The sequence below is a fragment of the Chroicocephalus ridibundus genome, chromosome 2, assembly GCF_963924245.1.
Source record: "Chroicocephalus ridibundus chromosome 2, bChrRid1.1, whole genome shotgun sequence".
NCBI lineage: Eukaryota > Metazoa > Chordata > Aves > Charadriiformes > Laridae > Chroicocephalus > Chroicocephalus ridibundus.
This window is the reverse complement of record NC_086285.1, coordinates 60,737,255-60,753,068: the sequence shown is the minus strand read 5'-3', so window position 1 is coordinate 60,753,068 and position 15,814 is coordinate 60,737,255. Positions and strand designations below refer to the sequence as shown.

General features: G+C 42.9%; 1 protein-coding gene across 1 annotated transcript in view; it reads right to left on the bottom strand.

Annotated features, from left to right (window-relative positions):
- Positions 1–1,090: 1,090 nt before the first annotated feature.
- Positions 1,091–15,814, bottom strand: part of CNTNAP2 (contactin associated protein 2) — a 1,163,712-nt gene continuing 1,148,988 nt past the window's right edge. The window contains exons 23-24 of the mRNA XM_063325644.1: positions 13,706–13,777; positions 1,091–11,945 (exon numbers count right to left, since the gene is read on the bottom strand). Coding sequence (XP_063181714.1) covers positions 11,746–11,945; positions 13,706–13,777 — 272 coding nt within the window. The 3' untranslated portion in view covers positions 1,091–11,745. The remainder of the gene's footprint in view (positions 11,946–13,705; positions 13,778–15,814) is intronic.

Sequence of the window (15,814 nt, the reverse complement as noted above, 5' to 3'; positions counted from 1 at the left end):
TACCTCCTTATCGTCATCCCTAGGCATCTGCTTTTGGGCACGACAAAACCTTTGATCTGACCTACCCTGGGCTACATCGCTCAGAGGCTGAAGGCAGCTCCTGAGATTCAATTAATAAACCAAAGGGCTGTCCCCTCAAATCCCCGGGCAGACCTTTTTTTTGTCTTGCTGATTTGCAGGGAAGGGCTCACATAGAGGCTTGGGGGAGGAAGAGCTACCTGTAACAAGGCGCCAGCGGAGGTCTTTCGCTAGGAAACCCAAAAATCTTGCACAATGAGGCAGCAGGCCATTGCATCAGTGCAAGCACCCAGCGTTTCATGTGTACAGGAGCATGGTTTTCTGTCCCGCAGGCAGCACTGGCATGTCTTCAGTACCCACAGGTGTCATCTGGGCTGTGCACAGAGGGACAGCTGGCAGCAGAAGCAGATGTCCTAAGTCCATCATGTACCACAAAGCTCCTGCTGGTCTGCCTGGGGGACAGGCAGGAGGATGCCTGCAGGAAGAGCAGCCTCTAGGATGTCTATTCCCCTAACGAGTAGTCTCATGAGCAATACTAGTCATTATTCAAATGCATGCGGCGTGTCTTGGGCAGGGATGGATACACTCTGTCCGAACAGGACAGATGGGTATGGGGTGTGCAGGGAATGACTGCAGCCTGCTCTTGCTCTGAAGGGGCCTAAAAGCTTCCTTAGGTCTTTCCCCCATTAAATAAACACCAGTTGGATGTGCAGTGGCAGCATTGGTCTGAATTCTTACTATTACTCAATGTTATCAAATCCTCTTCTAAAAATCTCCAGCCGGTCGGTGGCGCTACCAGCCACTTTCATTTCCAAACAAAATTGGATCCCAGTTATTCAGAAAAACAGATTCACCTCTCCCCTCCCTGGAGCCACTGTACACAGAAATCTGAAGGGCACTTTGCACATCATCTCAGGCTTTCATACACCCACCCAGCCTGTAGAACTTTTTTTTTTTTTTTTTTGTTAAATGAAGATTTCAAATACTCAAAAACAACTGTACACACACGCACACACACACACACACACAAAACCACCCAACCAGTCCGCATCTGGCAAGGCTCTTTTAATGTTGTACTTTTACCAAACCACAGTACATACTTCAAATAAGGCCTAACAGATTATACTCTTTATAAATTTACAAACAGTTTATTCTCCTTAAAGAGATCATATTACTTTTATCAGTCTTGTGTATTTCAATGAATTATATGTTTATTCAAGCATAACATAGCAAATGTAGCCATAAATCTGTAGACTAAATGTCTATAACAGAGGAATCTCAAATACACTATACTTTCAGATTAGGATTTTTTTTTTTTTTTTAATATACACATTTTTGTTTAAATAGGGTAACCGTCACATCCTGGTTATGCTTCCCACGGGAAAATTGTGCTCAAGAAAGAAACCTGTGGACTGGAATAACTGCAAACAGACAAGGTCTTGGTTCACCTGCCAGGAAATTGGGCCAGCTTTGTAGGCACATAACCCTGGGATTGGCTTTCAACCTGATTTGGAGGGAAGCGGTGAGAGGCTGATTTTGCTTTCCTGGTAGCTAATGGCCCTGGTCCTTTCCTGGGCACAGAGCGCTCCGCAGCAGCAGGAACAAGATGGATAGGAAAGCACAACTGCATTTCTGCCTCTAACCAAGAGCCCAGGTTACTGAGAGCTGGCTGGCTGGTAGAGACGCGTTACTCACACGTGGCGTACAAACAGAGAATTTAAAGAAAAAAGAGTAAAAGAAAAGAGGAAGTAAAGTGACCTGCCTCAGTAGCAGTTTTGACGGTCTTTTGCTACTGCTACATTTATGAACCTACTTCTGAACCCTCATTCGTGTCCTAGTCTCTGCTGACCCCTTTTCCTGCTCACGAGGCTATACCCATAGCCCAGCTGTTGCTAGCTTGCTGTCTTGCTAAGCAACGCCGGAGAAATAGGAGCACCTCACTAAACCGTGAAAACCCCAATAGCTTGCTGAAGAAACTGTGTTTTGAGGCTCTCACACTGATCAACATCATGGGCTGCGCAAAGCAGGTGTTTCTGAAGTGTTATACGGCACCGATGGCTTCAATCCATCTCTCAAAGACTGAGAAATAAGCTCCTGCTTGAGCCCAATGTGTCCCTGCCAGAGAACCAATGAGGAAAGAAAAGAAAACAAACTATAAGACACTGAGACAAAACCCAAAGCCAAACCATGCAAATTATAGCTGAATAATAAAAATCAAAATCCAAGCCCGCGTCCCAAGTCCCCCTTGCAACAGAGACAGCTGGTCGCTTTCTAAAGACTGCAGACCCAGACGCTCTGTAGCTCCTAAATAAGAAGAGTCTGGCAATAATTACCATGCACAAAGTAAAGGCCACTTATAAAACATCTCCATAAAAATATCTATTTATCTCTATATCTCTATTTATATACGTCAGTAAGAAGCTTCCGACTGAGCACAGCCCAAGCACTCCGTAGTCGGCGGGGGTGGGGAGGGGGGAATCTACTTCATCCCCATGAAATGAAGCGCTCTTAGTTAAGATTGGCATCCGCTTGTAGGATTAAATCAGTACAGATCATTTCCAGCAGGCTTCTGTTAATTACCACTAGTCAAATGGAGCAGCAGGGCTGTCGAGGAGCTGAAGCCTTTCAGGAACATTGTGCCAAATCACGCTGCTGTATCAGAGGAACTCTCTGGACTCGAGCTGTTCAACGCATAGTTCGGTTCACCAGGACTGAAGATAATTTATGTGGCTCCTGCCCAGCCCACTGATGGGTCTTGATCCACTGAAGAGCAGAGCAAAAGAAAAGATCCTCCTTACCAGTGTACGAACGAGATCAACCACGCAAAGCGGGTTCGTGGAAAGACAGTTCCCGGTGCTTCAAAGAGTTAATGGGAATCAAGGGATGCCTTAGCCTCCTGTATTCAAGTGACTCTGATCCCATATCTTCCGTAGCTGGAGCTTCAAAAGATCGAACACAATGGAGGAGTTCCAATGGGGTGAGTATAATATCTGAGGTACTCCAAATACAGAGGCATTTTTTTCCTGTCTCTGAGATGCTGGACCAATGAAAATAAAATTCTCTAATAACAAATGGTGAGAATTGTCTTGGATGTGCTAATAACTGAAATCTGTAAGAGGGTTGCCTTGTTGCGCTTGTTGAGATGGACCTTTAAAACTCTGAGAGACTAAAACCGCTGGAGGCTTTAATAATGTCACTATTTTTGTGTCCTTCCTTGGAGGCTACCAGTAGCCTCGTATATGTGCCACAAAAGCACAAAGGAAAGGGATGGCTGAGGGTTAATTCTGACATCTCGTGGCAGTAAGGAAAATAGAAGCTGGCTTTTGCTAGACATTTATCTTCGTATTGTTATCTCTTGGGAAGGTTTGAATGAAGCAAAAGAAAGTGAGCACGCTTAATGGCATGAGGTGCAGCTGCCTCATTTTCAGACTCTCTTTGCCAGACGGTGCCGCGATTTTGGAACAAACACAAACAAGTTAGAAAATAATGCTGCAGATGGCAGAAACCAAACTTTCACTTTCAGTCACCAAGTGCTATAAACAGATAAAACCCAGCCGCCAATATGACAGAAGACAGGAATTTAGTGGCATACAACTCTCCCACTACAACAGTCACATTTTAGGAAGGTGGGAGGCTTCACCTCGGTCAAAGCAGCAAGTATTGCTGGGAAGGAGTTTAAAGATGATAGCGAGACGCGATGAATTTATTGGTGAGAGGGAACATTTCTAAAGTAGAGGAAGAGATGGGAAAATACGCCAGAACTGTCAGCCAATTTCTTTCCATGCTGGCCTTGGAGCGGTGGGTAAGGGGATTGGAAAGAAGGGGATGTTACATGCGTGCAGAGATCTTACTCCCGTACCAGGAGCTCTGTAACAAAAGGGACTTTACGTTGTGTTTCAGGGTGTGCAGCAAAGGGAATTTCTCTTTGCTACCTCGCCCTGTTGCAGTAGTTCATGTTTCACGGATAAAGGTCATATTAGTGCTAGTTACACAAGAAAACTGTGCAGCCAGACCTTGATTTTATAACAGAAATAAATTACAACTAGCTGCTGATACCGTGTCCAGTGCTTTATGACGGCAAACCATAGATTTATTTGAAACATTTACCCGGTGGAGTTTTTTTAAGGCAAAGCAGTACGGGGCTGTTGGGCCAGCTTGTGAATGATTTATTGAGTGTGCCAAGGTCAGACTTCTTCGGTGACACACGAACCATAAGCATGAGGATGTGCAGTTTAGAGAACAAACATCAGCATACAGGGGATGGCTACCTTGTCTTTATTCAGCCAGATTTATTTATCTTACATACCTCCACACGGCTTAAAAAAACTAACACACAGACTTGGCTGGTTGCTCCATTGCTAACCAAAGCCATGACTAAATGTTGGAGAGCTGCTGGGCTAGAAATTTTCCAGATGAAGCCTGCTTCCACCTGACGTGAGTCATCTAAACTTATCACTTTCTGGCCAATTCAAGAGCTTGTTGACTTGCTCCAGTGACTCCTTCAGTCTGTCTTAAACAAGAGCCTGTTGATTGATAGCCTACAGCCCTGAAAATGGTGTCAGTGGGGAAAAAAACGTGACTGGACAGGATGGTAGATAGATAATCTCAGCTAGGCTCCCTTTCCCACGAAAGGCTGGACCAGAAGGTCTTTCGAGGTCCCTTCCAACCTGGACTGTTCTGTGGTTTTGTAAGATGGGTGAAAGGGGACAACAGACAGGGACAGGTGGCAACACATCTGACAATTGTCTTCGAAGCAAGGACAGACCAGCAGGTAGAAGACAACCTTGGGACTTGTGATTCTGTGCGCTCACCAGCAGCCTAGAGCAGCTTGCTTAAGTTTCACGTCTTCAGCTGTATTGTTGCAACGGCCTGTTTTAAAGCATGTGAAAGACGGGAGAAGTTCAAAAATTGTGGCCAGAAAGGCAATGCACACATGGTGGTATATGACTAGCCACAGCACTGTACCTAGCCCAAGTCTGTAACCGGAGGGCAAGAGGAAACTCTTTCTGGTATAGTTCAGCATGCGAAATATTCCCTCAAATGGTTTCTGCTGCAGTGTCATTCCAGTAATTTGCTTTTCTTACTAGCCAGAAAATGTCATCTACCTGCCTTGACATGGGTTTTCAATAAATAAGAATTTCTTAGAGCAGCCCTTTGCTAGAATCCAGAATGACAGTTGTTTAATATTATCAGTAGAAATACCTCTATGTTCTAATAATTAATATGGTGTTAGTACACCTCTGACCCTTGGAGACAGCAGAATTAATGCTATGAAATCTGATGAAATAATCATTTGCTGTTCCCTATCACCCTATTCATACCAAGCAAGAACATTAATCTATGGTAAAAAGAGGGCACACGATTTTGTCCTATGTTTGTTGTTTAAGCCAGATGTTTTTCCATTACGGAAAAAATAGCAGTGGAAGCATAAGTAGCCATTAGTGGAAGCTGCTGCATCACAAAATGAACGGGATGCACTAAATTACATGATTCTATGTGTATTTGCAGAGTACATCTTGCCTCCTTTTCACAGAAGCAGTTCTGGTTGTGCTTTGTATTACGTGGAATAATTGCTTAACTTTTCTCATATGGTGTTTTGAAAAGAGAAAACGAGTCAAAAGAAACACTTCTCTGTAGAAAGAACCTCTTGATACCAAACTTTTCTTTCTTACTTGAAGTGACTTTTTAAAAAAAACTTCTTTTGTAAAGAAGCCACGAATCTGCCACTTTTCTTCCTGGTTCTTAAGTTGTTGGCATAACCAGGGTTTTGAGCATAGAGCTTCAAGAAGAAGTCTGCTTATATGTGAAAGTCAGAGTTAAGTAGGGTATTAAAAGAACTGTGTTACAGATTGTTAAATAAATTATTTTCAGTAACCAGGTCCAAGTCTGCTCTCATTCGAGGCACCATATGTGCCTACTACTGTAGGGCAAATTCTGAGTTTATCTCCAAAATTGCACTTAATATAAAGAGTGACTGATTTTGCTAGCACTGCAGACTCCTGGATCTGAAGCAAGTTTGGAATCTTACCCACCATATACCCATGGTATGGCAGTAATCACCCAAGAGCTGTAGACGTCGCATCCCGAACAGCCTTACATTTCCGAGGTGGACACGTGCACACCCCCGCACTTCTGGCTGCAGTGAAACACACATGGTGGCAGCAAGAACCACCGACTCTTCTCCATGACACAGTGCAAAAGTCATCAGAGGGGCTTTAAACATGAGCCTCCACTCCCATCTCTTTCTTTTATGCTTTCCTACGTAAGCGAAAAATATTCCTGTAGAAAGTGTGACTCTCCTTCTAGGGATTACAACAGTCAGTACAAATGAACAGTCAAAATATGGTCACAAGGCATCACAGCAGGACTTCTATGTTCCACAAAGTAAGTTAAGGTCTTGGATGGGGCCAGGGCTTTGGGTTGGTGGTTAAGGCAATTCACATTGTAGACAGGGCAACCGGTTGGGACAAGCACAGTCCCTCTGACTCGGGTGGTTGTTGCACTGATGCTTCTTTGCCTACATTTCACACTCTCCCATTCAATTCCACTTAACATAGTTCTTTCATAAAATGCTTCACATCATAAAAACTTTTTAAAGCCTGATAAGGTAGTTTATTAAAAGGAACAGACAAAAGTCTGTCGAGCTGGGCATACATTTTTCTTGACAACTTCAATAAAGGGCTCACATTCATAAAGGAAAGGACAGAGCTACTGTGGGAAAGGAAGGCAAACAACCCACACCACCATTTGTAGTGGGTAACTCTTGTGAAGCTGGCAATACCACAGAGCCTGCAATAACAAACGTGAGCAGAACTGGTGGCAGACTGCTTGCTGTCTTCAAAGTGATCAGAAAGGGAAAAACCTCAGAAAGGCAGTCATTCCATTTCTACCAAAACCCTATGCTCAGACCCTCAGCCCACCTCAACAGGTACGGATTTACGTTGCCCAAGATTCTCCTCTGTAACAGGTTATCAGGGCTGCCTGATGCAGGAGGAACAGACTTGCACTTCGGTAAATCTTCCCTGGTTTTAGCACCCTCTCTTGTGATGTGTAACTGCGTTCTCAAGTCCCTTTCTTTCATGTACTGTGGGTCTTTTCTTAAGAAGCCTTTCCAACTTCTGTCCTTTCCAAATTCATTTCCTGGTACCGTGGAAGGAAAAAATATAGACAACGATCAGAATATACAAAGCACGAGGAAATAGCTGTAGGGTAATTAAAACTATTTAGAATTTCTTTCTTTTTTTTTATTTTTTTTTTGATTTACCAATCTGGTTTCTAATAGAACTTTAGTTAAAAGGAAAGACATTCACAGGAAATATTAGGCGTACATACATGTTGTCCTTCTTTCATTCTAGTTTACATGCTGTCGCTTTTAGAAGGCAAGGTTTGTGGTTTGTTTTTCCAGGATGCATAATGAAATCTGATTAACATAATTTAGGTTCCACTTTCAAAAATGAAACCCTTTCAGGATCACCACGCTTGCTGGAATGTAAAATCGTTCAAGGGAGAAACCATATTGAAAGCTATTGCTTGTCAAACTGAGATGGCCACACATTTCAACAGATACCCTAGAATTTAGCTGCATCTGCCATTAAAGGACACTGATTTCATTAAAATGTAATTATTACTAGACTCTTAAACTGAATTCTTATCACTACAATAAACTTGTACATATACACCACTGCTTTGGCAGTCTTACTAAAATATTTATGATGACCATCCTTTCACATACGTCATGCTACCTAGAGCACGATATTAAAATGCTGCCATACCTTTGAAGTGGTAACTGCTAGAAGAGATATAAAAGGTATAGGTAACGTTTCAGACAAGAAAAATACAAAGCAGAAATGCTCCAGTACCAGTTAAAGATACATACTTCTATTTAATAGTTCTGAATTTTCTATTAGTAAATACGGAATAAGCAGTGTGTGAAAAGTCTTGATTCAAAACCGCCAGACCGGATTGCAGACCTCCCCTTGAGGCTGGGTTGCCATCAAAAGTAGTTTTCCACTGTTTTGGCTCTTTAGAGCTCAACAACTCCTTACCCGGTGGTCTGCGCGTGTTGTGACTGAGGATCTGAAATATTGCTTATGTTACTTCACTAACACTGAGAGCCCTAGTCCCCGGCCCAAGTCTTGCTCTCCCCACCGCTGCTGTCTGTTTTGCCATCAAGTCCCGTGTAATCAGGAACGAGCCTTTTAGAAACAGAACAGGGACACTTCGGTTCCCCAACCAACACAAGAAGCTGCATTTTCCTGCACAGTTCGAATAGGTGAAGCAGCTAAAAAAGAGGTGATAAAAGACTGATTATTTTAATATTCTTTGGGGAAAATACAGAGTTTTAAAAAAGCTGGATCCACTCTCCCCTCTAACAGATCTTCCCATTACAGGCATATGGATAGTACCTGTCAAATAACGTGGATTTTTGGCACAAATAAGAGTGGGTGAAATAAACTGTGGATGTTGTTTCAACCTCCACAACAGGCCTGCAGAGGAAGAAATCCTCAGAATAGACGTAATGCTAGCAAAATAGACAAGATACTTCTCTAAACCTGCTCCTGCTTCACTGCTAGGCTGCTGAAAGACCACTGCCTATAATTCAACATATGCCATGTCTCAAAAATGAAAGACAAAGCAGACAGGCAGGAATTCACCTAGTCACCAAATATAAAGACCAGCTGCTAGTCCACAATGTCATGTTTACAGTCCAGTTTAAGACGAAACGAGAATTCTAATAGTTACAAGAGTCTCTGGAGTTTTGAAAGTGACTGTAGCATGAAAAGAATGACAAGACTGAAGATTCTCAACATTTTAACACAGCACTAATGAACTTCACATAAGTAAGTCCATGGCGCCCAGTCAGCAGAGAGAGGCAGATGCTTGCAACTTGACTTCAGAAATTTAAAACCTGTTTTTCAAATACAAGACACTAATTTACAACTATTGCTTGTGCCATGGCCGAAAGTTGGTTTTCCAGAAATTCTTGCTTACAGAGTTTTGGGAGATCAGACAGTAATCTTTTAGAAAATCAGTGAGTAGGTATGACAGGCCTCGTTACCATAACCCAGCCAACTGTCCCTAGCTTCCCCAGGGAAGGTCAGGGACAGAGACTGAACCACCTTTCCCCACTAGTACCATGCTGAAGCATTTGGCAAATTTGCACGGTGGCTGCTAAGTCTGCCTCTCCCACAGGAAGCAGCAGAGGACTGTAGTCTCTCAGGAGTCTGATCCTTCTCCCAGACATTGAGTTCCGATTAGTAAGCAACTTTTTGCTGCAAACCAAATCGCAACCTCTGTAAATGATGCTATATTCACTTCTCTTAGCGACTTGAAGTTGCAGGCGAGGATGTTTTTCAGAGTGGACTAAAATGCCATTAAAATAAAATTAAACATAAAATAATAGAGAAAAGAGAATGCCTTTCCAATCCTACAAAGACATCCGTGATTGTATTTTGATGAATAGTCAGTGGTGCGGCCTACATCCCAAGCTGATACTCTCCAAGGGGCGGAGACTTATCTTACACCCACGACTAAATAAGAATAAGGACTCATCTGTTCGATAAAGCACAAGGGAGGGAGAGGTTAATACTGGAGGCACGGCAAAAGACTGCAGAGCACAGGAGTGACAGAGGTGATTTTTACACCTGCCTGAACCCCTCTGCCACATAATGTTACCTGAGAAAGAGTCATTTTTTTGAAACTGGCAACATTTTTGTATGCTAAATCCATAAACAGAAGAAACCAATGGGTTTGATTTGCTCTGGCATCTATGTTAAATGAATCCAAATGAGAATTTTAGGCCACCTTCCTTAAAACCCAAACTATCTGGCCTTGTCTGTTTGACAAATTGTGCTTATAAATTTCTTGTCTGGTAAGACTCCAATATTTTCGTCCCCCTCCATGATTTTTTTTTTTAATTTTAAAGCATCAATTAGAATAATGAAAGATAAAACCAAAAAGATAAGGAAATTAAAGATGCCAGCACTGCTCAGTGTAGCAGATTGCAGATTTGGGTGACAAATAAATCTTTCTTGTGCAGAAAAATGGATTAAATCTGTGCACACTAAACACAGCAATATCAAAGATAAAGCAAATCTAAGGCTGTCATGAGCATAAAAGGGAAATTATTGGTATTGTTTCTGGTCTTTTAGCACACAGCAAACGCCCTGCAAGACATTCATTTCTTCATTCTCTTCTACTGCAAAAACTTCGCATTAAGGCCTTATATTCCTATCAAATCAGACCACTGGAGAACCAAGCTCCTCTGCAGAGGGCAAGCTAAAGCTATGTTATTGCCATCAAAGGATATTAGGTCTTCAGGCTGCCCCTTTGCCTTTCCTACAGGCTGCCTGCCTGCTTCTCAGGTGACACCTACAACTTCCCTGGCCCCAGACGGGACGTGGGGTGCAATGCTGCACTTGCCATTGGCCTTGCTATTCTTAAAAATGCCTTAAAAAGACAGCAAAATAGTTCAGGTAAATCTCTGTATTGAAAAGGAACTCTCCACTGTGCGCTGTGTGTTTCTCACGTGCTCTCTGGGCAGAGTTTCCAAGCCTCTTTAGCCTCACCTTCCTGCCTGGGGAAACACTGCCAGCAGAGGCTTTCCTTGCACAGGGACTGAAACAAAGGATTCAGAGAATAAACTGCTATGTTAGAGTTGGAAAAAAAGTATTATGTGAAGTCCACGGGTTCAAATGCATTGACTAGAGCTGTACTACTACTTCTGTGACAGCCTATAAAAAAGAAACAGAAGCAAACGAAATTTGGCTCTAATTGCCTACTACAATGCTTATGTCTAATTATAGTATACGCCAATAAGCCACAGGCAGAGCTGAGTTTAAACTGGCATGTGCCTCGGGTCACCAGGACCATAGCCAAAGACACAGGAACAGACTAGGTCTACAGACTCACACAGCATCATCCTCCCTCAGAGGCCAACAAAATAATAGTAATAAAAAACACCCCAAAGCTTCCTGTGCTTTATGATCGTTCTCTCTGGTAGTACTAATAGTCATAATAACAGTATTTGTACATTGCTGATGAGAACTGTATGCAATCAACGAAGTGCCTGGGTCAAGAAGATGGATCCTGCCAGGGTTGTCACAAGCTGATGAGATGCTGACAAACTGGCGAGTGTGATTTGCATTAATCCTCACCCCCCTATCCCATCCCCAGCCCTGAACCCCCGGTTCAACATCACCAAAACGAATGTTGATATGGTCAAGGTGCAGGGCGGAGGGCAGCCTGTGGGGAAGTGGCCAGCCATGAAGGAACACAAAGCTGGGAATAAAGGTCTGCCACTTGTTCTCAGGACAGAACTACCCACGTTTTAAACAGCTTTTAAAAAATGTAAAAAACCAGCCCTGTTTCTCATCGCGGGTATCCAGAACATCTCTAAACACACACAGAAATAGACAGGTATTACTGAAAATTTTAACCAATGCTGAAGCTGCAAAACTGCTCTTTGTTGTAGTTGTTTGGATACAGAAGGGGCAATTTGCTGTAAATAAATATTAAAAAGTATTTTTTCTTAAATGCTTGAGATATTCTTTTTTTCCTCCAGTCTCAGTGGTATTTTCCTGTCACTTGCTCCTCCAGTTGTGCTGATCTTTTTACCATACGTGTGCTCAAGCGTCCGACGCAGAGTGTCCTCTCCCCACTGCAAGAGTCATCCCAGTCCCACCCTGGCCCAGCTCATATCCCACCCCAGGCCCTGTCCCCATGGGCTTAGATAAGCCATTCCTTCTTGCTCTCGTCGATGGTCTCCGTGAAGTTGGGGTCATTGTTCATGATGGCGGCATCTGCGCTCTCGGCTGACTCTGCCCCTTTGGCCTCGTTGGTGTGGTAGGTTCCCTTGTGGCGAAACATGTAGCGGATCAGGAACACCAAGGTGCAGAGGATGGTGAAGATCACCACTGCGATGACGCCTACACAGAGGAGGAAAGAAAAGATGCCACTAGCGAGTACAACACCAGATTTTGACACAAAGAAATGATCCCACAACTCCTCCAAGCTGAGCCAAAGCTACACCACCATAGTTACTTGGTTTCCGCTACTCTGGTATTTATACATAGTTTTTGTTATATACAAAATGTCACTGAGCGGAGTCTGCTAGTGACTTTCATCTCACAGGTAAACTTCAACATTAATACCTACTTATGGTGGTGAGCTTTGCTGACCGTGAGGCAGAGGGTGCTGAGCGCTCCCAAAACACGGGGATGAAAGGGTGACATATCACGGCCTGGGCAGATCTTTCTTTGAGGATGGAGTCACTGATGTATACTTTCCAGTCAATGGCCATATAGATAACCCCTCAACATGTCCTTGAAAACTGGCTTGGCTCACTGTGGGCTCACTCCACCCAGAAGGCACTGGCTCCACATAATTACAGATGTAACTGCTTTATCATCAGACAGACCTATCCTTAATTGCTCCCCCTGCAATGGTCTATTTGAGGTTCAGCCCTGTTACGGAGAAACCTCATATATCTTACCCTCTTAGGCACAGGTAACTAAGTGCTAAAACAGCACTGTTCCTTTTTTGGCCCTTCTCTACAGGCATCCTCCAGGGTGAAGACATTATGAAAATTCTCAGGCTAAAAAAAAAATCTTGCAATCAACTAGAATTATGTCATGCCACTTTTGTTAACTGACGCATTGGAGAGCCAGGCTGTTCAGGCATGGCCTGAATTTTTTTGAGAAATGCAATGCTATCCTTATAGCATTGTAAGGTTTCAAAGTACTAAGGAAAAGTTTTAAGTAGTAATAAAAATATAAATTAAAAAGGAAAAATAACATAGCAAATCAAAAATAAAGCAACTACTTTAATCTGGATACGGAAACATAGACCCTTGAGGGGGCCAGGGCAAAGAAACAAGAAATACCATTAGACTGCATATACTACTATACTCAGTGCTGCTTTACATGACAAAACCCACCACCAGTATGTCATTTTATATGCATTTAGAACTGACTGAAAGCTATTAGGCTGATTTTTTTTTTTTTTTTTTTTTTTAATATGGCTTCAGAATTTGATGCAGTGGCAAATTTCTCCCAGGAGAGTTATGGTGCAACACTTCCATACTATGGGACAGGGCAGAGAAAACTGCATGTGTGCATAAAATTAATCAGGATCCGTATTTCTGGAGGCAGCTGGCCAGAATGTATTCAATTGAATGCTAATTCAAAGTTCCAATCTGGTATTACTTAACATCACCTATCACACTGAATGGGACTCTCTGGCGCATTAAGTTATAGCAGAACTTGGGCTCTAAAAAAACAAGGCATGATCACAAGGGATTTTTGTCAAGAGCAAATAGTGTTTGACACAGATTCGTGTTGAATCTACTGTAACAGGAAGTGTGCTTGCCATTTCATATAAATGAATCACTCGATGTAAGTAACTACTGCAAAGTAGCTCCCAATGTGAATGCTTAATATGTGGATTATGAATATCAGCATTTTGACTTGGTTAAAACTGAATCTGAGGGGATAAACTAAGAGAGAACAAACCATTTCAGTACACAATGTGCCTGAATGGACTTACACAAATTTCTGTTTAACTTTGTTCAGGTGTAGTTTACCCACATAGACAGCTCTTAGCAAATAGCTTGAATATGTTACCAACGGCAGTTCAGCCATAACTGTCATATTGCAAAGTATCTTAGAAAAATAGACTTTTTTCCTACCTCCAATAATGGCAGAGTTTCTGTTAACTCCATCTCCTATAGCTTGACCGTTGTACGGGAAATCAGCACTGGCTGTAAATAAAGAATTAAAGATTCATGTTGAAACAGCAGTGAAACTTGACACAATAGTTCAGAAATATATCCAGCATCCTCGGACACAATTTAAAGAAAACTGTGATCCCTAGGTATTTATCTGAAAAGGAAGAAAAGATAAAATCTTTCACTTTATCTAATCCCTCAGATCTTCTTGCTTCCTCCTCTTAACAAAGATAAAAATAAAATAAAGGAGGTTACCCTTGGTAAGCATTGCTGTTAATACAGGAGGTCATTTCGATACCCAACTAACATAAATTCAGTAAGTTTCTTCAGCACAAAATGAAACAAAAACCTTTCTTTCAAACTTCTGTGATGGTACGTATTATTACGGAGATTTTTGCCTTTGTCACTGGTATCCATTAAAAGGCTTCAGAAGTTTCCAGGATTTCGTGACCGCCGTTGGGTACAACTGCAAGCTCTTTGAAAGAAAAGCTGCCAGCCCTTTTGCTGCTGGACAGCCTGAGCGAGGGGCTGCGTTTTCTGTTGGTCAGAGCCGCAGAGCAGTTACCCAAAGGAGCACATGCTTCGCTACTCCAGGAGAAAGCCCAATGCGGCAGCTTAGCTGCTGCTGCGGGTGCTTCGGAGCTAAGATGGAAGTCTGTGAGTTGGAGGAGCTGAGGAACGGCAGGCAGGAGAGCCTGCGGGAGAGGAGAGCCTCCGGCAGACAGGTGAGGAGAGGAAACACAGCCAGACGTACCAGCACTCACCTGCCAGTGACCTAAAAAGGAGAGAGTCCTTGTGGCAGAGCTGGATGAAGGAATCAGTACATGTTTAAAGTAGAATTTGGACAGTGGTCCTAGTTTTAACCTCCAGAAAACATCACAGCGGCTTTTCAAAGGCAATCTCATCAATTATCATCATTCATCATGAACATTTTCTTTATAGTCAGCCACAGCACAGTCACAGCCACAACATAGTCAGACACTGCAGAGACTAACCAAGCCCAGGGAAGCAGGTGAGTGGTGCAATCATTCCCTTCTTTGCCACTGGATTATGGCATTGATTTTGAAATAGAGAAAACGTTGTTAGAAGCATTTAACTGGAGACAGTTACAATAATCGAAGATATTAATTGCCTCTTAGGTCAGTATTTAAAACCCAGCTGTATTTTGCTTGCTTGATGTATTAGGTGATACCGTATTAAAGTAATCAGTTGCCTTTACAGGCCAGTGATGCATTCACTATACTCAAAAACTGGCTAAGGGAATTTGACTGGCTTTCTGTTAGCATGGCATAAAATCCATAATAAAGTTCCTTTTGTATCACGAAGCAGCTGCACAAAAGAATGAATGGCTTCAGCTCGCCACGTGGCCTGAAAAGAGGTTTGGGGCTAGAGTAGCCTTCTGTGTGCCTACTCTGAGGGAGAGGCGAACCAGCTGTGTGTTGAGCAGCTAGTTTTTGGCTGGTCGCCTCTGGGACAAACAAGAGAGCATTTCTCAGGGCTCAGTGGAAGGGGCCTGGCCAGCAGTTTTTGCCAGCAGCGCTTGTGCCTTTGACATTTGGTGGTGCTCTGGCTTCTGAAAACAGCATTTCTGCACCTCTTTGAAACAAACCAGGCTGAAAAATGGAAAAGATAAATAAATACCTGATTCCGTATCAGTGGATTTTGCTCCAAAGAAGAACTTTACTGTGCAGGACCATGAATGTGTCCTTCAGAGACATTTTGGCAGTCCCTAATATTATCCTTGCAGCAGTGAAAGGGAAGGGCTGGCAGTGGGAAAATAAACCCTAGCTTTAAACCTGCCCTCCCTGCACCACAAGGAAAATCCTAAAGCCAAATAACACTGGTGTAGAAAAGCATCAATTCGCCAAATTGCAAGGAAACTGCTCTCTGCTATTCTAACCCAAAAGGACGCTCCTTGCCACAGGAGCAGCATCACAGGCAGTTAACAAGTCCTACCACTTGCCACTTGGTTTGGAGTTGCTCTCCTGTGGCCCCACACAAGAAATCTTAAAACTAGCAACTGTCACAGTTTCCCCTTCCCTTGCAGCTGAATAGTATATTTAAAATGTT